At 41.8% G+C, this 25,273-nt stretch overlaps 1 protein-coding gene across 1 annotated transcript in view; it reads right to left on the bottom strand.

Annotated features, from left to right (window-relative positions):
- The window catches only part of ergic1 (endoplasmic reticulum-golgi intermediate compartment 1), a 124,365-nt gene that overhangs the window by 35,699 nt on the left and 63,393 nt on the right, over positions 1–25,273 (bottom strand). The window contains exon 6 of the mRNA XM_045212553.1: positions 524–628. Coding sequence (XP_045068488.1) covers positions 524–628 — 105 coding nt within the window. The remainder of the gene's footprint in view (positions 1–523; positions 629–25,273) is intronic.

Below are 25,273 nucleotides of genomic sequence, written 5' to 3'. Positions count from 1 at the left end.
CTATGTGCACAATGTGTCAGAATGCAGGTTGACGTTCGATCAGATAGAGGGTGTCTATAGAACTGTACTGACCTGTAGTTTCAGATAGAGGGTGTCTATAGAACTGTACTGACCTGTAGTTTCAGATAGAGGGTGTCTATAGAACTGTACTGACCTGTAGTTTCAGATAGAGGGTGTCTATAGAACTGTACTGACCTGTAGTTTCAGATAGAGGGTGTCTATAGAACTGTACTGACCTGTAGTTTCAGATAGAGGGTGTCTATAGAACTGTACTGACCTGTAGTTTCAGATAGAGGGTGTCTATAGAACTGTACTGACCTGTAGTTTCAGATAGAGGGTGTCTATAGAACTGTACTGACCTGTAGTGTCAGATAGAGGGTGTCTATAGAACTGTACTGACCTGTAGTTTCAGATAGAGGGTGTCTATAGAACTGTACTGACCTGTAGTTTCAGATAGAGGGTGTCTATAGAACTGTCCTGACCTGTAGTTTCAGATAGAGGGTGTCTATAGAACTGTACTGACCTGTAGTTTCTCCCCGAAGGCCAGCTTGTGTATGAGGTGTGTCATGTCAGGGCTCTGAGGCTGGGCTGTGGCACTGTGGGTTGACACGTGGAAGTTACCTGGTACCTGGAGGGAGAGAGCACACAGATATTACCACACAGGAAGAAGAGAGAAATGGGACATAGCCAACAGGAAGAAGGGAGAAATGGGACATAGCCAACAGGAAGAAGGGAGAAATGGGACACAGCCAACAGGAAGAAGAGAGAAATGGGACATAGCCAACAGGAAGAAGAGAGAAATGGGACATAGCCAACAGGAAGAAGAGAGAAATGGGACATAGCCAACAGGAAGAAGAGAGAAATGGGACATAGCCAACTGGAAGAATGGAGAAATGGGACACAGCCAACAGGAAGAATAGAGACAGAGACGATATAACTATAGGAGATGGGTAGAACACAGAGACAGAGACAATATAACTATAGGAGATGGGTAGAACACAGAGACAGAGACAATATAACTATAGGAGATGGGTAGAACACAGAGACAATATAACTATAGGAGATGGGTAGAACACAGAGACAATATAACTATAGGAGATGGGTAGAACACAGAGACAATATAACTATAGGAGATGGGTAGAACACAGAGACAATATAACTATAGGAGATGGGTAGAACACAGAGACAGAGACAATATAACTATAGGAGATGGGTAGAACACAGAGACAATATAACTATAGGAGATGGGTAGAACACAGAGACAATATAACTATAGGAGATGGGTAGAACACAGAGACAATATAACTATAGGAGATGGGTAGAACACAGAGACAATATAACTATAGGAGATGGGTAGAACACAGAGACAATATAACTATAGGAGATGGATAGAACACGGAGACAATATAACTATAGGAGATGGGTAGAACACAGAGACAATATAACTATAGGAGATGGGTAGAACACAGAGACAGAGAGGAAGAAGTGAGAAGATACACATTTAGCTAGTTGAGGACCCTGTTCAGTTCAGTATCAAGTCTTCCTCCCTCTCTCCTTTTTGTAATATGAACTAATGTAGCCAATAAGTACCATATAATACAACAACACCATGAGTTGTTTTTTATATCCAGCTAAAAGAGCAGAACTTATTCATCTATTAAACTGATCATATTCGAAGTACTGTTGGAGAGTGACGTCAGAGATGCCTGTTAGATCCTGTTAAACTGATCATATTCGAAGTACTGTTGGAGAGTGACGTCAGAGATGCCTGTTAGATCATCTGTTAAACTGATCATATTCGAAGTACTGTTGGAGAGTGACGTCAGAGATGCCTGTTAGATCCTGTTAAACTGATCATATTCGAAGTACTGTTGGAGAGTGACGTCAGAGATGCCTGTTAGAACCTGTTAAACTGATCATATTCGAAGTACTGTTGGAGAGTGACGTCAGAGATGCCTGTTAGAACCTGTTAAACTGATCATATTCGAAGTACTGTTGGAGAGTGACGTCAGAGATGCCTGTTAGATCATCTGTTAAACTGATCATATTCGAAGTACTGTTGGAGAGTGACGTCAGAGATGCCTGTTAGAACCTGTTAAACTGATCATATTCGAAGTACTGTTGGAGAGTGACGTCAGAGATGCCTGTTAGATCTCTGTTAAACTGATCATATTCGAAGTACTGTTGGAGAGTGACGTCAGAGATGCCTGTTAGAACCTGTTAAACTGATCATATTCGAAGTACTGTTGGAGAGTGACGTCAGAGATGCCTGTTAGAACCTGTTAAACTGATCATATTCGAAGTACTGTTGGAGAGTGACGTCAGAGATGCCTGTTAGATCATCTGTTAAACTGATCATATTCGAAGTACTGTTGGAGAGTGACGTCAGAGATGCCTGTTAGATCCTGTTAAACTGATTATATTCGAAGTACTGTTGGAGAGTGACGTCAGAGATGCCTGTTAGATCCTGTTAAACTGATCATATTCGAAGTACTGTTGGAGAGTGACGTCAGAGATGCCTGTTAGAACCTGTTAAACTGATCATATTCGAAGTACTGTTGGAGAGTGACGTCAGAGATGCCTGTTAGAACCTGTTAAACTGATCATATTCGAAGTACTGTTGGAGAGTGACGTCAGAGATGCCTGTTAGAACCTGTTAAGCTGATCATATTCGAAGTACTGTTGAGAGTGACGTCAGAGATGCCTGTTAGAACCTGTTAAACTGATCATATTCGAAGTACTGTTGGAGAGTGACGTCAGAGATGCCTGTTAGAACCTGTTAAACTGATCATATTCGAAGTACTGTTGGAGAGTGACGTCAGAGATGCCTGTTAGATCCTGTTAAACTGATCATATTCGAAGTACTGTTGGAGAGTGACGTCAGAGATGCCTGTTAGAACCTGTTAAACTGATCATATTCGAAGTACTGTTGGAGAGTGACGTCAGAGATGCCTGTTAGAACCTGTTAAACTGATCATATTCAGTACTGTTGGAGAGTGACGTCAGAGATGCCTGTTAGATCCTGTTAAACTGATCATATTCGAAGTACTGTTGGAGAGTGACGTCAGAGATGCCTGTTAGATCATCTGTTAAACTGATCATATTCGAAGTACTGTTGAGAGTGACGTCAGAGATGCCTGTTAGATCCTGTTAAACTGATCATATTCGAAGTACTGTTGGAGAGTGACGTCAGAGATGCCTGTTAGATCCTGTTAAACTGATCATATTCGAAGTACTGTTGGAGAGTGACGTCAGAGATGCCTGTTAGAACCTGTTAAACTGATCATATTCGAAGTACTGTTGGAGAGTGACGTCAGAGATGCCTGTTAGAACCTGTTAAACTGATCATATTCGAAGTACTGTTGGAGAGTGACGTCAGAGATGCCTGTTAGAACCTGTTAAACTGATCATATTCGAAGTACTGTTGGAGAGTGACGTCAGAGATGCCTGTTAGATCATCTGTTAAACTGATCATATTCGAAGTACTGTTGGAGAGTGACGTCAGAGATGCCTGTTAGAACCTGTTAAACTGATCATATTCGAAGTACTGTTGGAGAGTGACGTCAGAGATGCCTGTTAGAACCTGTTAAACTGATCATATTCGAAGTACTGTTGGAGAGTGACGTCAGAGATGCCTGTTAGAACCTGTTAAGCTGATCATATTCGAAGTACTGTTGGAGAGTGACGTCAGAGATGCCTGTTAGAACCTGTTAAACTGATCATATTCGAAGTACTGTTGGAGAGTGACGTCAGAGATGCCTGTTAGAACCTGTTAAACTGATCATATTCGAAGTACTGTTGGAGAGTGACGTCAGAGATGCCTGTTAGAACCTGTTAAACTGATCATATTCGAAGTACTGTTGGAGAGTGACGTCAGAGATGCCTGTTAGATCCTGTTAAACTGATCATATTCGAAGTACTGTTGGAGAGTGACGTCAGAGATGCCTGTTAGATCATCTGTTAAACTGATCATATTCGAAGTACTGTTGGAGAGTGACGTCAGAGATGCCTGTTAGATCCTGTTAAACTGATCATATTCGAAGTACTGTTGGAGAGTGACGTCAGAGATGCCTGTTAGATCCTGTTAAACTGATCATATTCGAAGTACTGTTGGAGAGTGACGTCAGAGATGCCTGTTAGAACCTGTTAAACTGATCATATTCGAAGTACTGTTGGAGAGTGACGACAGAGATGCCTGTTAGAACCTGTTAAGCTGATCATATTCGAAGTACTGTTGGAGAGTGACGTCAGAGATGCCTGTTAGAACCTGTTAAACTGATCATATTCGAAGTACTGTTGGAGAGTGACGTCAGAGATGCCTGTTAGAACCTGTTAAACTGATCATATTCGAAGTACTGTTGGAGAGTGACGTCAGAGATGCCTGTTAGATCATCTGTTAAACTGATCATATTCGAAGTACTGTTGGAGAGTGACGTCAGAGATGCCTGTTAGAACCTGTTAAGCTGATCATATTCAAGTACTGTTGGAGAGTGACGTCAGAGATGCCTGTTAGAACCTGTTAAACTGATCATATTCGAAGTACTGTTGGAGAGTGACGTCAGAGATGCCTGTTAGAACCTGTTAAACTGATCATATTCGAAGTACTGTTGGAGAGTGACGTCAGAGATGCCTGTTAGATCCTGTTAAACTGATCATATTCGAAGTACTGTTGGAGAGTGACGTCAGAGATGCCTGTTAGATCCTGTTAAACTGATCATATTCGAAGTACTGTTGGAGAGTGACGTCAGAGATGCCTGTTAGAACCTGTTAAACTGATCATATTCGAAGTACTGTTGGAGAGTGACGTCAGAGATGCCTGTTAGAACCTGTTAAACTGATCATATTCGAAGTACTGTTGGAGAGTGACGTCAGAGATGCCTGTTAGAACCTGTTAAACTGATCATATTCGAAGTACTGTTGGAGAGTGACGTCAGAGATGCCTGTTAGATCTCTGTTAAACTGATCATATTCGAAGTACTGTTGAGAGTGACGTCAGAGATGCCTGTTAGAACCTGTTAAACTGATCATATTCGAAGTACTGTTGGAGAGTGACGTCAGAGATGCCTGTTAGAACCTGTTAAACTGATCATATTCGAAGTACTGTTGGAGAGTGACGTCAGAGATGCCTGTTAGAACCTGTTAAGCTGATCATATTCGAAGTACTGTTGGAGAGTGACGTCAGAGATGCCTGTTAGAACCTGTTAAACTGATCATATTCGAAGTACTGTTGGAGAGTGACGTCAGAGATGCCTGTTAGAACCTGTTAAACTGATCATATTCAAGTACTGTTGGAGAGTGACGTCAGAGATGCCTGTTAGAACCTGTTAAACTGATCATATTCGAAGTACTGTTGGAGAGTGACGTCAGAGATGCCTGTTAGATCCTGTTAAACTGATCATATTCGAAGTACTGTTGAGAGTGACGTCAGAGATGCCTGTTAGATCTCTGTTAAACTGATCATATTCGAAGTACTGTTGGAGAGTGACGTCAGAGATGCCTGTTAGATCCTGTTAAACTGATCATATTCGAAGTACTGTTGGAGAGTGACGTCAGAGATGCCTGTTAGAACCTGTTAAACTGATCATATTCGAAGTACTGTTGGAGAGTGACGTCAGAGATGCCTGTTAGAACCTGTTAAACTGATCATATTCGAAGTACTGTTGGAGAGTGACGACAGAGATGCCTGTTAGAACCTGTTAAGCTGATCATATTCGAAGTACTGTTGGAGAGTGACGTCAGAGATGCCTGTTAGAACCTGTTAAACTGATCATATTCGAAGTACTGTTGGAGAGTGACGTCAGAGATGCCTGTTAGAACCTGTTAAACTGATCATATTCGAAGTACTGTTGGAGAGTGACGTCAGAGATGCCTGTTAGATCCTGTTAAACTGATCATATTCGAAGTACTGTTGGAGAGTGACGTCAGAGATGCCTGTTAGAACCTGTTAAACTGATCATATTCGAAGTACTGTTGGAGAGTGACGTCAGAGATGCCTGTTAGATCCTGTTAAACTGATCATATTCGAAGTACTGTTGGAGAGTGACGTCAGAGATGCCTGTTAGATCATCTGTTAAACTGATCATATTCGAAGTACTGTTGGAGAGTGACGTCAGAGATGCCTGTTAGATCCTGTTAAACTGATCATATTCGAAGTACTGTTGGAGAGTGACGTCAGAGATGCCTGTTAGATCCTGTTAAACTGATCATATTCGAAGTACTGTTGGAGAGTGACGTCAGAGATGCCTGTTAGATCCTGTTAAACTGATCATATTCGAAGTACTGTTGGAGAGTGACGTCAGAGATGCCTGTTAGAACCTGTTAAACTGATCATATTCGAAGTACTGTTGGAGAGTGACGTCAGAGATGCCTGTTAGAACCTGTTAAACTGATCATATTCGAAGTACTGTTGGAGAGTGACGTCAGAGATGCCTGTTAGATCTCTGTTAAACTGATCATATTCGAAGTACTGTTGGAGAGTGACGTCAGAGATGCCTGTTAGAACCTGTTAAGCTGATCATATTCAAGTACTGTTGGAGAGTGACGTCAGAGATGCCTGTTAGAACCTGTTAAACTGATCATATTCGAAGTACTGTTGGAGAGTGACGTCAGAGATGCCTGTTAGAACCTGTTAAGCTGATCATATTCGAAGTACTGTTGGAGAGTGACGTCAGAGATGCCTGTTAGAACCTGTTAAACTGATCATATTCGAAGTACTGTTGGAGAGTGACGTCAGAGATGCCTGTTAGAACCTGTTAAGCTGATCATATTCAAGTACTGTTGGAGAGTGACGTCAGAGATGCCTGTTAGAACCTGTTAAACTGATCATATTCGAAGTACTGTTGGAGAGTGACGTCAGAGATGCCTGTTAGAACCTGTTAAACTGATCATATTCGAAGTACTGTTGGAGAGTACGTCAGAGATGCCTGTTAGATCCTGTTAAACTGATCATATTCGAAGTACTGTTGGAGAGTGACGTCAGAGATGCCTGTTAGAACCTGTTAAACTGATCATATTCGAAGTACTGTTGGAGAGTGACGTCAGAGATGCCTGTTAGAACCTGTTAAACTGATCATATTCGAAGTACTGTTGGAGAGTGACGTCAGAGATGCCTGTTAGAACCTGTTAAACTGATCATATTCGAAGTACTGTTGAGAGTGACGTCAGAGATGCCTGTTAGATCCTGTTAAACTGATCATATTCAAGTACTGTTGAGAGTGACGTCAGAGATGCCTGTTAGATCCTGTTAAACTGATCATATTCGAAGTACTGTTGGAGAGTGACGTCAGAGATGCCTGTTAGATCCTGTTAAACTGATCATATTCGAAGTACTGTTGGAGAGTGACGTCAGAGATGCCTGTTAGAACCTGTTAAACTGATCATATTCGAAGTACTGTTGGAGAGTGACGTCAGAGATGCCTGTTAGAACCTGTTAAACTGATCATATTCGAAGTACTGTTGGAGAGTGACGTCAGAGATGCCTGTTAGATCATCTGTTAAACTGATCATATTCGAAGTACTGTTGGAGAGTGACGTCAGAGATGCCTGTTAGAACCTGTTAAACTGATCATATTCGAAGTACTGTTGGAGAGTGACGTCAGAGATGCCTGTTAGATCCTGTTAAACTGATCATATTCGAAGTACTGTTGGAGAGTGACGTCAGAGATGCCTGTTAGAACCTGTTAAACTGATCATATTCGAAGTACTGTTGGAGAGTGACGTCAGAGATGCCTGTTAGATCATCTGTTAAACTGATCATATTCGAAGTACTGTTGGAGAGTGACGTCAGAGATGCCTGTTAGATCCTGTTAAACTGATCATATTCGAAGTACTGTTGGAGAGTGACGTCAGAGATGCCTGTTAGATCCTGTTAAACTGATCATATTCAAGTACTGTTGGAGAGTGACGTCAGAGATGCCTGTTAGAACCTGTTAAACTGATCATATTCGAAGTACTGTTGGAGAGTGACGTCAGAGATGCCTGTTAGAACCTGTTAAACTGATCATATTCGAAGTACTGTTGGAGAGTGACGTCAGAGATGCCTGTTAGAACCTGTTAAACTGATCATATTCGAAGTACTGTTGGAGAGTGACGTCAGAGATGCCTGTTAGAACCTGTTAAACTGATCATATTCGAAGTACTGTTGGAGAGTGACGTCAGAGATGCCTGTTAGAACCTGTTAAGCTGATCATATTCGAAGTACTGTTGGAGAGTGACGTCAGAGATGCCTGTTAGAACCTGTTAAACTGATCATATTCGAAGTACTGTTGGAGAGTGACGTCAGAGATGCCTGTTAGAACCTGTTAAGCTGATCATATTCGAAGTACTGTTGGAGAGTGACGTCAGAGATGCCTGTTAGAACCTGTTAAACTGATCATATTCGAAGTACTGTTGGAGAGTGACGTCAGAGATGCCTGTTAGAACCTGTTAAACTGATCATATTCGAAGTACTGTTGAGAGTGACGTCAGAGATGCCTGTTAGATCCTGTTAAACTGATCATATTCGAAGTACTGTTGGAGAGTGACGTCAGAGATGCCTGTTAGATCCTGTTAAACTGATCATATTCGAAGTACTGTTGGAGAGTGACGTCAGAGATGCCTGTTAGATCCTGTTAAACTGATCATATTCGAAGTACTGTTGGAGAGTGACGTCAGAGATGCCTGTTAGAACCTGTTAAACTGATCATATTCGAAGTACTGTTGAGAGTGACGTCAGAGATGCCTGTTAGAACCTGTTAAACTGATCATATTCGAAGTACTGTTGGAGAGTGATGTCAGAGATGCCTGTTAGAACCTGTTAAACTGATCATATTCGAAGTACTGTTGGAGAGTGACGTCAGAGATGCCTGTTAGAACCTGTTAAACTGATCATATTCGAAGTACTGTTGGAGAGTGACGTCAGAGATGCCTGTTAGATCATCTGTTAAACTGATCATATTCGAAGTACTGTTGGAGAGTGACGTCAGAGATGCCTGTTAGATCCTGTTAAACTGATCATATTCGAAGTACTGTTGGAGAGTGACGTCAGAGATGCCTGTTAGATCATCTGTTAAACTGATCATATTCGAAGTACTGTTGGAGAGTGACGTCAGAGATGCCTGTTACAACCTGTTAAACTGATCATATTCGAAGTACTGTTGGAGAGTGACGTCAGAGATGCCTGTTAGATCATCTGTTAAACTGATCATATTCGAAGTACTGTTGGAGAGTGACGTCAGAGATGCCTGTTAGATCCTGTTAAACTGATCATATTCGAAGTACTGTTGGAGAGTGACGTCAGAGATGCCTGTTAGATCCTGTTAAACTGATCATATTCGAAGTACTGTTGGAGAGTGACGTCAGAGATGCCTGTTAGATCATCTGTTAAACTGATCATATTCGAAGTACTGTTGGAGAGTGACGTCAGAGATGCCTGTTAGATCCTGTTAAACTGATCATATTCGAAGTACTGTTGGAGAGTGACGTCAGAGATGCCTGTTAGAACCTGTTAAACTGATCATATTCGAAGTACTGTTGGAGAGTGACGTCAGAGATGCCTGTTAGATCCTGTTAAACTGATCATATTCAAAGTACTGTTGGAGAGTGACGTCAGAGATGCCTGTTAGAACCTGTTAAACTGATCATATTCGAAGTACTGTTGGAGAGTGACGTCAGAGATGCCTGTTAGATCTCTGTTAAACTGATCATATTCAAGTACTGTTGGAGAGTGACGTCAGAGATGCCTGTTAGAACCTGTTAAGCTGATCATATTCGAAGTACTGTTGGAGAGTGACGTCAGAGATGCCTGTTAGAACCTGTTAAACTGATCATATTCGAAGTACTGTTGGAGAGTGACGTCAGAGATGCCTGTTAGATCCTGTTAAGCTGATCATATTCGAAGTACTGTTGGAGAGTGACGTCAGAGATGCCTGTTAGAACCTGTTAAACTGATCATATTCGAAGTACTGTTGGAGAGTGACGTCAGAGATGCCTGTTAGAACCTGTTAAGCTGATCATATTCGAAGTACTGTTGGAGAGTGACGTCAGAGATGCCTGTTAGAACCTGTTAAACTGATCATATTCGAAGTACTGTTGGAGAGTGACGTCAGAGATGCCTGTTAGAACCTGTTAAACTGATCATATTCGAAGTACTGTTGGAGAGTGACGTCAGAGATGCCTGTTAGATCCTGTTAAACTGATCATATTCGAAGTACTGTTGGAGAGTGACGTCAGAGATGCCTGTTAGAACCTGTTAAACTGATCATATTCGAAGTACTGTTGGAGAGTGACGTCAGAGATGCCTGTTAGAACCTGTTAAACTGATCATATTCGAAGTACTGTTGGAGAGTGACGTCAGAGATGCCTGTTAGAACCTGTTAAACTGATCATATTCAAGTACTGTTGGAGAGTGACGTCAGAGATGCCTGTTAGATCATCTGTTAAACTGATCATATTCGAAGTACTGTTGGAGAGTGACGTCAGAGATGCCTGTTAGAACCTGTTAAACTGATCATATTCGAAGTACTGTTGGAGAGTGACGTCAGAGATGCCTGTTAGAACCTGTTAAACTGATCATATTCGAAGTACTGTTGGAGAGTGACGTCAGAGATGCCTGTTAGAACCTGTTAAGCTGATCATATTCGAAGTACTGTTGGAGAGTGACGTCAGAGATGCCTGTTAGAACCTGTTAAACTGATCATATTCAAGTACTGTTGGAGAGTGACGTCAGAGATGCCTGTTAGAACCTGTTAAACTGATCATATTCGAAGTACTGTTGGAGAGTGACGTCAGAGATGCCTGTTAGAACCTGTTAAACTGATCATATTCGAAGTACTGTTGGAGAGTGACGTCAGAGATGCCTGTTAGATCCTGTTAAACTGATCATATTCGAAGTACTGTTGGAGAGTGACGTCAGAGATGCCTGTTAGATCATCTGTTAAACTGATCATATTCGAAGTACTGTTGGAGAGTGACGTCAGAGATGCCTGTTAGAACCTGTTAAACTGATCCTATTCGAAGTACTGTTGGAGAGTGACGTCAGAGATGCCTGTTAGATCCTGTTAAACTGATCATATTCGAAGTACTGTTGGAGAGTGACGTCAGAGATGCCTGTTAGAACCTGTTAAACTGATCATATTCGAAGTACTGTTGGAGAGTGACGCCAGAGATGCCTGTTAGAACCTGTTAAACTGATCATATTCGAAGTACTGTTGGAGAGTGACGTCAGAGATGCCTGTTAGAACCTGTTAAACTGATCATATTCGAAGTACTGTTGGAGAGTGACGTCAGAGATGCCTGTTAGAACCTGTTAAAGCTGATCATATTCGAAGTACTGTTGGAGAGTGACGTCAGAGATGCCTGTTAGAACCTGTTAAACTGATCATATTCGAAGTACTGTTGGAGAGTGACGTCAGAGATGCCTGTTAGAACCTGTTAAGCTGATCATATTCAAGTACTGTTGGAGAGTGACGTCAGAGATGCCTGTTAGAACCTGTTAAACTGATCATATTCGAAGTACTGTTGGAGAGTGACGTCAGAGATGCCTGTTAGAACCTGTTAAACTGATCATATTCGAAGTACTGTTGAGAGTGACGTCAGAGATGCCTGTTAGATCCTGTTAAACTGATCATATTCGAAGTACTGTTGGAGAGTGACGTCAGAGATGCCTGTTAGATCCTGTTAAACTGATCATATTCAAGTACTGTTGGAGAGTGACGTCAGAGATGCCTGTTAGATCCTGTTAAACTGATCATATTCGAAGTACTGTTGGAGAGTGACGTCAGAGATGCCTGTTAGATCCTGTTAAACTGATCATATTCGAAGTACTGTTGGAGAGTGACGTCAGAGATGCCTGTTAGAACCTGTTAAACTGATCATATTCGAAGTACTGTTGGAGAGTGACGTCAGAGATGCCTGTTAGAACCTGTTAAACTGATCATATTCGAAGTACTGTTGGAGAGTACGTCAGAGATGCCTGTTAGAACCTGTTAAACTGATCATATTCGAAGTACTGTTGGAGAGTGACGTCAGAGATGCCTGTTAGAACCTGTTAAACTGATCATATTCGAAGTACTGTTGGAGAGTGACGTCAGAGATGCCTGTTAGAACCTGTTAAACTGATCATATTCGAAGTACTGTTGGAGAGTGACGTCAGAGATGCCTGTTAGAACCTGTTAAGCTGATCATATTCGAAGTACTGTTGGAGAGTGACGTCAGAGATGCCTGTTAGAACCTGTTAAACTGATCATATTCGAAGTACTGTTGGAGAGTGACGTCAGAGATGCCTGTTAGAACCTGTTAAGCTGATCATATTCGAAGTACTGTTGGAGAGTGACGTCAGAGATGCCTGTTAGAACCTGTTAAACTGATCATATTCGAAGTACTGTTGGAGAGTGACGTCAGAGATGCCTGTTAGAACCTGTTAAACTGATCATATTCGAAGTACTGTTGGAGAGTGACGTCAGAGATGCCTGTTAGATCCTGTTAAACTGATCATATTCGAAGTACTGTTGGAGAGTGACGTCAGAGATGCCTGTTAGATCCTGTTAAACTGATCATATTCGAAGTACTGTTGGAGAGTGACGTCAGAGATGCCTGTTAGATCCTGTTAAACTGATCATATTCGAAGTACTGTTGGAGAGTGACGTCAGAGATGCCTGTTAGAACCTGTTAAACTGATCATATTCGAAGTACTGTTGGAGAGTGACGTCAGAGATGCCTGTTAGAACCTGTTAAACTGATCATATTCGAAGTACTGTTGGAGAGTGACGTCAGAGATGCCTGTTAGAACCTGTTAAACTGATCATATTCGAAGTACTGTTGGAGAGTGACGTCAGAGATGCCTGTTAGAACCTGTTAAACTGATCATATTCAAGTACTGTTGGAGAGTGACGTCAGAGATGCCTGTTAGATCATCTGTTAAACTGATCATATTCGAAGTACTGTTGGAGAGTGACGTCAGAGATGCCTGTTAGATCCTGTTAAACTGATCATATTCGAAGTACTGTTGGAGAGTGACGTCAGAGATGCCTGTTAGATCATCTGTTAAACTGATCATATTCGAAGTACTGTTGGAGAGTGGCGTCAGAGATGCCTGTTACAACCTGTTAAACTGATCATATTCGAAGTACTGTTGGAGAGTGACGTCAGAGATGCCTGTTAGATCATCTGTTAAACTGATCATATTCGAAGTACTGTTGGAGAGTGACGTCAGAGATGCCTGTTAGATCCTGTTAAACTGATCATATTCGAAGTACTGTTGGAGAGTGGCGTCAGAGATGCCTGTTAGATCCTGTTAAACTGATCATATTCGAAGTACTGTTGGAGAGTGACGTCAGAGATGCCTGTTAGATCATCTGTTAAACTGATCATATTCGAAGTACTGTTGGAGAGTGACGTCAGAGATGCCTGTTAGATCCTGTTAAACTGATCATATTCGAAGTACTGTTGGAGAGTGACGTCAGAGATGCCTGTTAGAACCTGTTAAACTGATCATATTCGAAGTACTGTTGGAGAGTGACGTCAGAGATGCCTGTTAGATCCTGTTAAACTGATCATATTCAAAGTACTGTTGGAGAGTGACGTCAGAGATGCCTGTTAGAACCTGTTAAACTGATCATATTCGAAGTACTGTTGGAGAGTGACGTCAGAGATGCCTGTTAGATCATCTGTTAAACTGATCATATTCGAAGTACTGTTGGAGAGTGACGTCAGAGATGCCTGTTAGAACCTGTTAAGCTGATCATATTCGAAGTACTGTTGGAGAGTGACGTCAGAGATGCCTGTTAGAACCTGTTAAACTGATCATATTCGAAGTACTGTTGGAGAGTGACGTCAGAGATGCCTGTTAGAACCTGTTAAGCTGATCATATTCGAAGTACTGTTGGAGAGTAACGTCAGAGATGCCTGTTAGAACCTGTTAAACTGATCATATTCGAAGTACTGTTGGAGAGTGACGTCAGAGATGCCTGTTAGAACCTGTTAAGCTGATCATATTCGAAGTACTGTTGGAGAGTGACGTCAGAGATGCCTGTTAGAACCTGTTAAACTGATCATATTCGAAGTACTGTTGAGAGTGACGTCAGAGATGCCTGTTAGAACCTGTTAAACTGATCATATTCGAAGTACTGTTGGAGAGTGACGTCAGAGATGCCTGTTAGATCCTGTTAAACTGATCATATTCGAAGTACTGTTGAGAGTGACGTCAGAGATGCCTGTTAGAACCTGTTAAACTGATCATATTCGAAGTACTGTTGGAGAGTGACGTCAGAGATGCCTGTTAGAACCTGTTAAACTGATCATATTCGAAGTACTGTTGGAGAGTGACGTCAGAGATGCCTGTTAGAACCTGTTAAACTGATCATATTCGAAGTACTGTTGGAGAGTGACGTCAGAGATGCCTGTTAGATCATCTGTTAAACTGATCATATTCGAAGTACTGTTGGAGAGTGACGTCAGAGATGCCTGTTAGAACCTGTTAAACTGATCATATTCGAAGTACTGTTGGAGAGTGACGTCAGAGATGCCTGTTAGAACCTGTTAAACTGATCATATTCGAAGTACTGTTGGAGAGTGACGTCAGAGATGCCTGTTAGAACCTGTTAAGCTGATCATATTCGAAGTACTGTTGGAGAGTGACGTCAGAGATGCCTGTTAGAACCTGTTAAACTGATCATATTCGAAGTACTGTTGGAGAGTGACGTCAGAGATGCCTGTTAGAACCTGTTAAACTGATCATATTCGAAGTACTGTTGGAGAGTGACGTCAGAGATGCCTGTTAGAACCTGTTAAACTGATCATATTCGAAGTACTGTTGAGAGTGACGTCAGAGATGCCTGTTAGATCCCTGTTAAACTGATCATATTCGAAGTACTGTTGGAGAGTGACGTCAGAGATGCCTGTTAGATCATCTGTTAAACTGATCATATTCGAAGTACTGTTGGAGAGTGACGTCAGAGATGCCTGTTAGAACCTGTTAAACTGATCCTATTCGAAGTACTGTTGGAGAGTGACGTCAGAGATGCCTGTTAGATCCTGTTAAACTGATCATATTCGAAGTACTGTTGGAGAGTGACGTCAGAGATGCCTGTTAGAACCTGTTAAACTGATCATATTCGAAGTACTGTTGGAGAGTGACGCCAGAGATGCCTGTTAGAACCTGTTAAACTGATCATATTCGAAGTACTGTTGGAGAGTGACGTCAGAGATGCCTGTTAGAACCTGTTAAACTGATCATATTCGAAGTACTGTTGGAGAGTGACGTCAGAGATGCCTGTTAGAACCTGTTAAGCTGATCATATTCGAAGTACTGTTGGAGAGTGACGTCAGAGATGCCTGTTAGAACCTGTTAAACTGATCATATTCGAAGTACTGTTGGAGAGTGACGTCAGAGATGCCTGTTAGAACCTGTTAAGCTGATCATATTCGAAGTACTGTTGAGAGTGACGTCAGAGATGCCTGTTAGAACCTGTTAAACTGATCATATTCGAAGTACTGTTGGAGAGTGACGTCAGAGATGCCTGTTAGAACCTGTTAAACTGATCATATTCGAAGTACTGTTGGAGAGTGACGTCAGAGATGCCTGTTAGATCCTGTTAAACTGATCATATTCGAAGTACTGTTGGAGAGTGACGTCAGAGATGCCTGTTAGATCCTGTTAAACTGATCATATTCGAAGTACTGTTGGAGAGTGACGTCAGAGATGCCTGTTAGATCCTGTTAAACTGATCATATTCGAAGTACTGTTGGAGAGTGACGTCAGAGATGCCTGTTAGAACCTGTTAAACTGATCATATTCGAAGTACTGTTGGAGAGTGACGTCAGAGATGCCTGTTAGAACCTGTTAAACTGATCATATTCAAGTACTGTTGAGAGTGACGTCAGAGATGCCTGTTAGATCCTGTTAAACTGATCATATTCGAAGTACTGTTGGAGAGTGACGTCAGAGATGCCTGTTAGATCATCTGTTAAACTGATCATATTCGAAGTACTGTTGGAGAGTGACGTCAGAGATGCCTGTTAGAACCTGTTAAACTGATCATATTCGAAGTACTGTTGGAGAGTGACGACAGAGATGCCTGTTAGAACCTGTTAAGCTGATCATATTCGAAGTACTGTTGGAGTGTGACGTCAGAGATGCCTGTTAGAACCTGTTAAACTGATCATATTCGAAGTACTGTTGGAGAGTGACGTCAGAGATGCCTGTTAGAACCTGTTAAACTGATCATATTCGAAGTACTGTTGGAGAGTGACGTCAGAGATGCCTGTTAGATCCTGTTAAACTGATCATATTCGAAGTACTGTTGGAGAGTGACGTCAGAGATGCCTGTTAGATCCTGTTAAACTGATCATATTCGAAGTACTGTTGGAGAGTGACGTCAGAGATGCCTGTTAGAACCTGTTAAACTGATCATATTCGAAGTACTGTTGGAGAGTGACGTCAGAGATGCCTGTTAGATCCTGTTAAACTGATCATATTCAAAGTACTGTTGGAGAGTGACGTCAGAGATGCCTGTTAGAACCTGTTAAACTGATCATATTCGAAGTACTGTTGGAGAGTGACGTCAGAGATGCCTGTTAGAACCTGTTAAACTGATCATATTCGAAGTACTGTTGAGAGTGACGTCAGAGATGCCTGTTAGATCTCTGTTAAACTGATCATATTCGAAGTACTGTTGGAGAGTGACGTCAGAGATGCCTGTTAGAACCTGTTAAGCTGATCATATTCGAAGTACTGTTGGAGAGTGACGTCAGAGATGCCTGTTAGAACCTGTTAAACTGATCATATTCGAAGTACTGTTGGAGAGTGACGTCAGAGATGCCTGTTAGAACCTGTTAGCTGATCATATTCGAAGTACTGTTGGAGAGTGACGTCAGAGATGCCTGTTAGAACCTGTTAAACTGATCATATTCGAAGTACTGTTGAAGAGTGACGTCAGAGATGCCTGTTAGAACCTGTTAAGCTGATCATATTCGAAGTACTGTTGGAGAGTGACGTCAGAGATGCCTGTTAGAACCTGTTAAACTGATCATATTCAAAGTACTGTTGGAGAGTGACGTCAGAGATGCCTGTTAGAACCTGTTAAACTGATCATATTCGAAGTACTGTTGGAGAGTGACGTCAGAGATGCCTGTTAGATCCTGTTAAACTGATCATATTCGAAGTACTGTTGGAGAGTGACGTCAGAGATGCCTGTTAGAACCTGTTAAACTGATCATATTCGAAGTACTGTTGGAGAGTGACGTCAGAGATGCCTGTTAGAACCTGTTAAACTGATCATATTCGAAGTACTGTTGGAGAGTGACGTCAGAGATGCCTGTTAGAACCTGTTAAACTGATCATATTCGAAGTACTGTTGGAGAGTGACGTCAGAGATGCCTGTTAGATCACCTGTTAAACTGATCATATTCAAGTACTGTTGGAGAGTGACGTCAGAGATGCCTGTTAGATCCTGTTAAACTGATCATATTCGAAGTACTGTTGGAGAGTGACGTCAGAGATGCCTGTTAGATCCTGTTAAACTGATCATATTCGAAGTACTGTTGGAGAGTGACGTCAGAGATGCCTGTTAGAACCTGTTAAACTGATCATATTCGAAGTACTGTTGGAGAGTGACGTCAGAGATGCCTGTTAGAACCTGTTAAACTGATCATATTCGAAGTACTGTTGGAGAGTGACGTCAGAGATGCCTGTTAGATCATCTGTTAAACTGATCATATTCGAAGTACTGTTGGAGAGTGACGTCAGAGATGCCTGTTAGAACCTGTTAAACTGATCATATTCGAAGTACTGTTGGAGAGTGACGTCAGAGATGCCTGTTAGATCCTGTTAAACTGATCATATTCGAAGTACTGTTGGAGAGTGACGTCAGAGATGCCTGTTAGAACCTGTTAAACTGATCATATTCGAAGTACTGTTGGAGAGTGACGTCAGAGATGCCTGTTAGATCTCTGTTAAACTGATCATATTCGAAGTACTGTTGGAGAGTGACGTCAGAGATGCCTGTTAGATCCTGTTAAACTGATCATATTCGAAGTACTGTTGGAGAGTGACGTCAGAGATGCCTGTTAGATCCTGTTAAACTGATCATATTCGAAGTACTGTTGGAGAGTGACGTCAGAGATGCCTGTTAGAACCTGTTAAGCTGATCATATTCGAAGTACTGTTGGAGAGTGACGTCAGAGATGCCTGTTAGAACCTGTTAAACTGATCATATTCGAAGTACTGTTGGAGAGTGACGTCAGAGATGCCTGTTAGAACCTGTTAAACTGATCATATTCGAAGTACTGTTGGAGAGTGACGTCAGAGATGCCTGTTAGAACCTGTTAAACTGATCATATTCGAAGTACTGTTGGAGAGTGACGTCAGAGATGCCTGTTAGAACCTGTTAAGCTGATCATATTCGAAGTACTGTTGGAGAGTGACGTCAGAGATGCCTGTTAGAACCTGTTAAACTGATCATATTCGAAGTACTGTTGGAGAGTGACGTCAGAGATGCCTGTTAGAACCTGTTAAGCTGATCATATTCGAAGTACTGTTGGAGAGTGACGTCAGAGATGCCTGTTAGAACCTGTTAAACTGATCATATTCGAAGTACTGTTGGAGAGTGACGTCAGAGATGCCTGTTAGAACCTGTTAAACTGATCATATTCGAAGTACTGTTGAAGTAGTACGTCAGAGATGCCTGTTAGATCCTGTTAAACTGATCATATTCGAAGTACTGTTGGAGAGTGACGTCAGAGATGCCTGTTAGATCCTGTTAAACTGATCATATTCGAAGTACTGTTGGAGAGTGACGTCAGAGATGCCTGTTAGATCCTGTTAAACTGATCATATTCGAAGTACTGTTGGAGAGTGACGTCAGAGATGCCTGTTAGATCCTGTTAAACTGATCATATTCGAAGTACTGTTGAGAGTGACGTCAGAGATGCCTGTTAGAACCTGTTAAACTGATCATATTCAAGTACTGTTGGAGAGTGACGTCAGAGATGCCTGTTAGAACCTGTTAAACTGATCATATTCGAAGTACTGTTGGAGAGTGACGTCAGAGATGCCTGTTAGAACCTGTTAAACTGATCATATTCGAAGTACTGTTGGAGAGTGACGTCAGAGATGCCTGTTAGATCATCTGTTAAACTGATCATATTCGAAGTACTGTTGGAGAGTGACGTCAGAGATGCCTGTTAGATCCTGTTAAACTGATCATATTCGAAGTACTGTTGGAGAGTGACGTCAGAGATGCCTGTTAGATCATCTGTTAAACTGATCATATTCGAAGTACTGTTGGAGAGTGACGTCAGAGATGCCTGTTACAACCTGTTAAACTGATCATATTCGAAGTACTGTTGGAGAGTGACGTCAGAGATGCCTGTTAGATCATCTGTTAAACTGATCATATTCGAAGTACTGTTGGAGAGTGACGTCAGAGATGCCTGTTAGATCCTGTTAAACTGATCATATTCGAAGTACTGTTGGAGAGTGACGTCAGAGATGCCTGTTAGATCCTGTTAAACTGATCATATTCGAAGTACTGTTGAGAGTGACGTCAGAGATGCCTGTTAGATCATCTGTTAAACTGATCATATTCGAAGTACTGTTGAGAGTGACGTCAGAGATGCCTGTTAGATCCTGTTAAACTGATCATATTCGAAGTACTGTTGGAGAGTGACGTCAGAGATGCCTGTTAGAACCTGTTAAACTGATCATATTCGAAGTACTGTTGGAGAGTACGTCAGAGATGCCTGTTAGATCCTGTTAAACTGATCATATTCAAAGTACTGTTGGAGAGTGACGTCAGAGATGCCTGTTAGAACCTGTTAAACTGATCATATTCGAAGTACTGTTGGAGAGTGACGTCAGAGATGCCTGTTAGATCATCTGTTAAACTGATCATATTCAAGTACTGTTGGAGAGTGACGTCAGAGATGCCTGTTAGAACCTGTTAAGCTGATCATATTCAAGTACTGTTGGAGAGTGACGTCAGAGATGCCTGTTAGAACCTGTTAAACTGATCATATTCAAGTACTGTTGAAGTGACGTCAGAGATGCCTGTTAGAACCTGTTAAGCTGATCATATTCGAAGTACTGTTGGAGAGTGACGTCAGAGATGCCTGTTAGAACCTGTTAAACTGATCATATTCGAAGTACTGTTGGAGAGTGACGTCAGAGATGCCTGTTAGAACCTGTTAAGCTGATCATATTCGAAGTACTGTTGGAGAGTGACGTCAGAGATGCCTGTTAGAACCTGTTAAACTGATCATATTCGAAGTACTGTTGGAGAGTGACGTCAGAGATGCCTGTTAGAACCTGTTAAACTGATCATATTCGAAGTACTGTTGGAGAGTGACGTCAGAGATGCCTGTTAGATCCTGTTAAACTGATCATATTCGAAGTACTGTTGGAGAGTGACGTCAGAGATGCCTGTTAGAACCTGTTAAACTGATCATATTCGAAGTACTGTTGGAGAGTGACGTCAGAGATGCCTGTTAGAACCTGTTAAACTGATCATATTCGAAGTACTGTTGGAGAGTGACGTCAGAGATGCCTGTTAGAACCTGTTAAACTGATCATATTCGAAGTACTGTTGGAGAGTGACGTCAGAGATGCCTGTTAGATCATCTGTTAAACTGATCATATTCGAAGTACTGTTGGAGAGTGACGTCAGAGATGCCTGTTAGAACCTGTTAAACTGATCATATTCGAAGTACTGTTGGAGAGTGACGTCAGAGATGCCTGTTAGAACCTGTTAAACTGATCATATTCGAAGTACTGTTGGAGAGTGACGTCAGAGATGCCTGTTAGAACCTGTTAAAGCTGATCATATTCGAAGTACTGTTGGAGAGTGACGTCAGAGATGCCTGTTAGAACCTGTTAAACTGATCATATTCGAAGTACTGTTGGAGAGTGACGTCAGAGATGCCTGTTAGAACCTGTTAAACTGATCATATTCGAAGTACTGTTGGAGAGTGACGTCAGAGATGCCTGTTAGAACCTGTTAAACTGATCATATTCGAAGTACTGTTGGAGAGTGACGTCAGAGATGCCTGTTAGATCCTGTTAAACTGATCATATTCGAAGTACTGTTGGAGAGTGACGTCAGAGATGCCTGTTAGATCATCTGTTAAACTGATCATATTCGAAGTACTGTTGGAGAGTGACGTCAGAGATGCCTGTTAGAACCTGTTAAACTGATCCTATTCGAAGTACTGTTGGAGAGTGACGTCAGAGATGCCTGTTAGATCCTGTTAAACTGATCATATTCGAAGTACTGTTGGAGAGTGACGTCAGAGATGCCTGTTAGAACCTGTTAAACTGATCATATTCGAAGTACTGTTGGAGAGTGACGCCAGAGATGCCTGTTAGAACCTGTTAAACTGATCATATTCGAAGTACTGTTGGAGAGTGACGTCAGAGATGCCTGTTAGAACCTGTTAAACTGATCATATTCGAAGTACTGTTGGAGAGTGACGTCAGAGATGCCTGTTAGAACCTGTTAAGCTGATCATATTCAAGTACTGTTGGAGAGTGACGTCAGAGATGCCTGTTAGAACCTGTTAAACTGATCATATTCGAAGTACTGTTGGAGAGTGACGTCAGAGATGCCTGTTAGAACCTGTTAAGCTGATCATATTCGAAGTACTGTTGGAGAGTGACGTCAGAGATGCCTGTTAGAACCTGTTAAACTGATCATATTCGAAGTACTGTTGGAGAGTGACGTCAGAGATGCCTGTTAGAACCTGTTAAACTGATCATATTCGAAGTACTGTTGGAGAGTGACGTCAGAGATGCCTGTTAGATCCTGTTAAACTGATCATATTCGAAGTACTGTTGAGAGTGACGTCAGAGATGCCTGTTAGATCCTGTTAAACTGATCATATTCGAAGTACTGTTGGAGAGTGACGTCAGAGATGCCTGTTAGATCCTGTTAAACTGATCATATTCGAAGTACTGTTGGAGAGTGACGTCAGAGATGCCTGTTAGAACCTGTTAAACTGATCATATTCGAAGTACTGTTGGAGAGTGACGTCAGAGATGCCTGTTAGAACCTGTTAAACTGATCATATTCGAAGTACTGTTGGAGAGTGACGTCAGAGATGCCTGTTAGAACCTGTTAAACTGATCATATTCGAAGTACTGTTGGAGAGTGACGTCAGAGATGCCTGTTAGAACCTGTTAAACTGATCATATTCGAAGTACTGTTGGAGAGTGACGTCAGAGATGCCTGTTAGATCATCTGTTAAACTGATCATATTCGAGTACTGTTGGAGAGTGACGTCAGAGATGCCTGTTAGATCCTGTTAAACTGATCATATTCGAAGTACTGTTGGAGAGTGACGTCAGAGATGCCTGTTAGATCATCTGTTAAACTGATCATATTCGAAGTACTGTTGGAGAGTGACGTCAGAGATGCCTGTTAGAACCTGTTAAACTGATCATATTCGAAGTACTGTTGGAGAGTGACGTCAGAGATGCCTGTTAGATCATCTGTTAAACTGATCATATTCGAAGTACTGTTGGAGAGTGACGTCAGAGATGCCTGTTAGATCCTGTTAAACTGATCATATTCGAAGTACTGTTGGAGAGTGACGTCAGAGATGCCTGTTAGATCCTGTTAAACTGATCATATTCGAAGTACTGTTGAAGAGTGACGTCAGAGATGCCTGTTAGATCATCTGTTAAACTGATCATATTCGAAGTACTGTTGAGAGTGACGTCAGAGATGCCTGTTAGATCCTGTTAAACTGATCATATTCGAAGTACTGTTGGAGAGTGACGTCAGAGATGCCTGTTAGAACCTGTTAAACTGATCATATTCGAAGTACTGTTGGAGAGTGACGTCAGAGATGCCTGTTAGATCCTGTTAAACTGATCATATTCAAAGTACTGTTGGAGAGTGACGTCAGAGATGCCTGTTAGAACCTGTTAAACTGATCATATTCGAAGTACTGTTGGAGAGTGACGTCAGAGATGCCTGTTAGAACCTGTTAAACTGATCATATTCGAAGTACTGTTGGAGAGTGACGTCAGAGATGCCTGTTAGATCATCTGTTAAACTGATCATATTCGAAGTACTGTTGGAGAGTGACGTCAGAGATGCCTGTTAGAACCTGTTAAGCTGATCATATTCGAAGTACTGTTGGAGAGTGACGTCAGAGATGCCTGTTAGAACCTGTTAAACTGATCATATTCGAAGTACTGTTGGAGAGTGACGTCAGAGATGCCTGTTAGAACCTGTTAAGCTGATCATATTCGAAGTACTGTTGAGAGTGACGTCAGAGATGCCTGTTAGAACCTGTTAAACTGATCATATTCGAAGTACTGTTGGAGAGTGACGTCAGAGATGCCTGTTAGAACCTGTTAAGCTGATCATATTCGAGTACTGTTGAGAGTGACGTCAGAGATGCCTGTTAGAACCTGTTAAACTGATCATATTGAAGTACTGTTGGAGTGGCGTCAGAGATGCCTGTTAGATCCTGTTAAACTGATCATATTCGAAGTACTGTTGGAGAGTGACGTCAGAGATGCCTGTTAGAACCTGTTAAACTGATCATATTCGAAGTACTGTTGGAGAGTGACGTCAGAGATGCCTGTTAGAACCTGTTAAACTGATCATATTCGAAGTACTGTTGGAGAGTGACGTCAGAGATGCCTGTTAGAACCTGTTAAACTGATCATATTCGAAGTACTGTTGGAGAGTGACGTCAGAGATGCCTGTTAGATCATCTGTTAAACTGATCATATTCGAAGTACTGTTGGAGAGTGACGTCAGAGATGCCTGTTAGAACCTGTTAAACTGATCATATTCGAAGTACTGTTGAGAGTGACGTCAGAGATGCCTGTTAGAACCTGTTAAACTGATCATATTCGAAGTACTGTTGGAGAGTGACGTCAGAGATGCCTGTTAGAACCTGTTAAACTGATCATATTCGAAGTACTGTTGGAGAGTGACGTCAGAGATGCCTGTTAGATCCTGTTAAACTGATCATATTCGAAGTACTGTTGAGAGTGACGTCAGAGATGCCTGTTAGATCATCTGTTAAACTGATCATATTCGAAGTACTGTTGAGAGTGACGTCAGAGATGCCTGTTAGATCCTGTTAAACTGATCATATTCGAAGTACTGTTGGAGAGTGACGTCAGAGATGCCTGTTAGATCCTGTTAAACTGATCATATTCGAAGTACTGTTGGAGAGTGACGTCAGAGATGCCTGTTAGAACCTGTTAAACTGATCATATTCGAAGTACTGTTGGAGAGTGACGTCAGAGATGCCTGTTAGAACCTGTTAAACTGATCATATTCGAAGTACTGTTGGAGAGTGACGTCAGAGATGCCTGTTAGAACCTGTTAAACTGATCATATTCGAAGTACTGTTGGAGAGTGACGTCAGAGATGCCTGTTAGAACCTGTTAAGCTGATCATATTCGAAGTACTGTTGGAGAGTGACGTCAGAGATGCCTGTTAGAACCTGTTAAACTGATCATATTCGAAGTACTGTTGGAGAGTGACGTCAGAGATGCCTGTTAGAACCTGTTAAGCTGATCATATTCGAAGTACTGTTGGAGAGTGACGTCAGAGATGCCTGTTAGAACCTGTTAAACTGATCATATTCGAAGTACTGTTGGAGAGTGACGTCAGAGATGCCTGTTAGAACCTGTTAAACTGATCATATTCGAAGTACTGTTGAGAGTGACGTCAGAGATGCCTGTTAGATCCTGTTAAACTGATCATATTCGAAGTACTGTTGAGAGTGACGTCAGAGATGCCTGTTAGAACCTGTTAAACTGATCATATTCGAAGTACTGTTGGAGAGTGACGTCAGAGATGCCTGTTAGATCCTGTTAAACTGATCATATTCGAAGTACTGTTGGAGAGTAACGTCAGAGATGCCTGTTAGAACCTGTTAAACTGATCATATTCGAAGTACTGTTGGAGAGTGACGTCAGAGATGCCTGTTAGAACCTGTTAAGCTGATCATATTCGAAGTACTGTTGAGAGTGACGTCAGAGATGCCTGTTAGAACCTGTTAAGCTGATCGTATTCGAAGTACTGTTGGAGAGTGGCGTCAGAGATGCCTGTTAGATCCTGTTAAACTGATCATATTCAAGTACTGTTGGAGAGTGACGTCAGAGATGCCTGTTAGATCCTGTTAAACTGATCATATTCGAAGTACTGTTGAGAGTGACGTCAGAGATGCCTGTTAGATCATCTGTTAAACTGATCATATTCGAAGTACTGTTGGAGAGTGACGTCAGAGATGCCTGTTAGATCCTGTTAAACTGATCATATTCGAAGTACTG

Source organism: Coregonus clupeaformis, unplaced genomic scaffold (assembly GCF_020615455.1).
Source record: "Coregonus clupeaformis isolate EN_2021a unplaced genomic scaffold, ASM2061545v1 scaf0022, whole genome shotgun sequence".
Taxonomy (NCBI): domain Eukaryota; kingdom Metazoa; phylum Chordata; class Actinopteri; order Salmoniformes; family Salmonidae; genus Coregonus; species Coregonus clupeaformis.
This window is presented reverse-complemented; position numbering and strand designations above follow the sequence as displayed.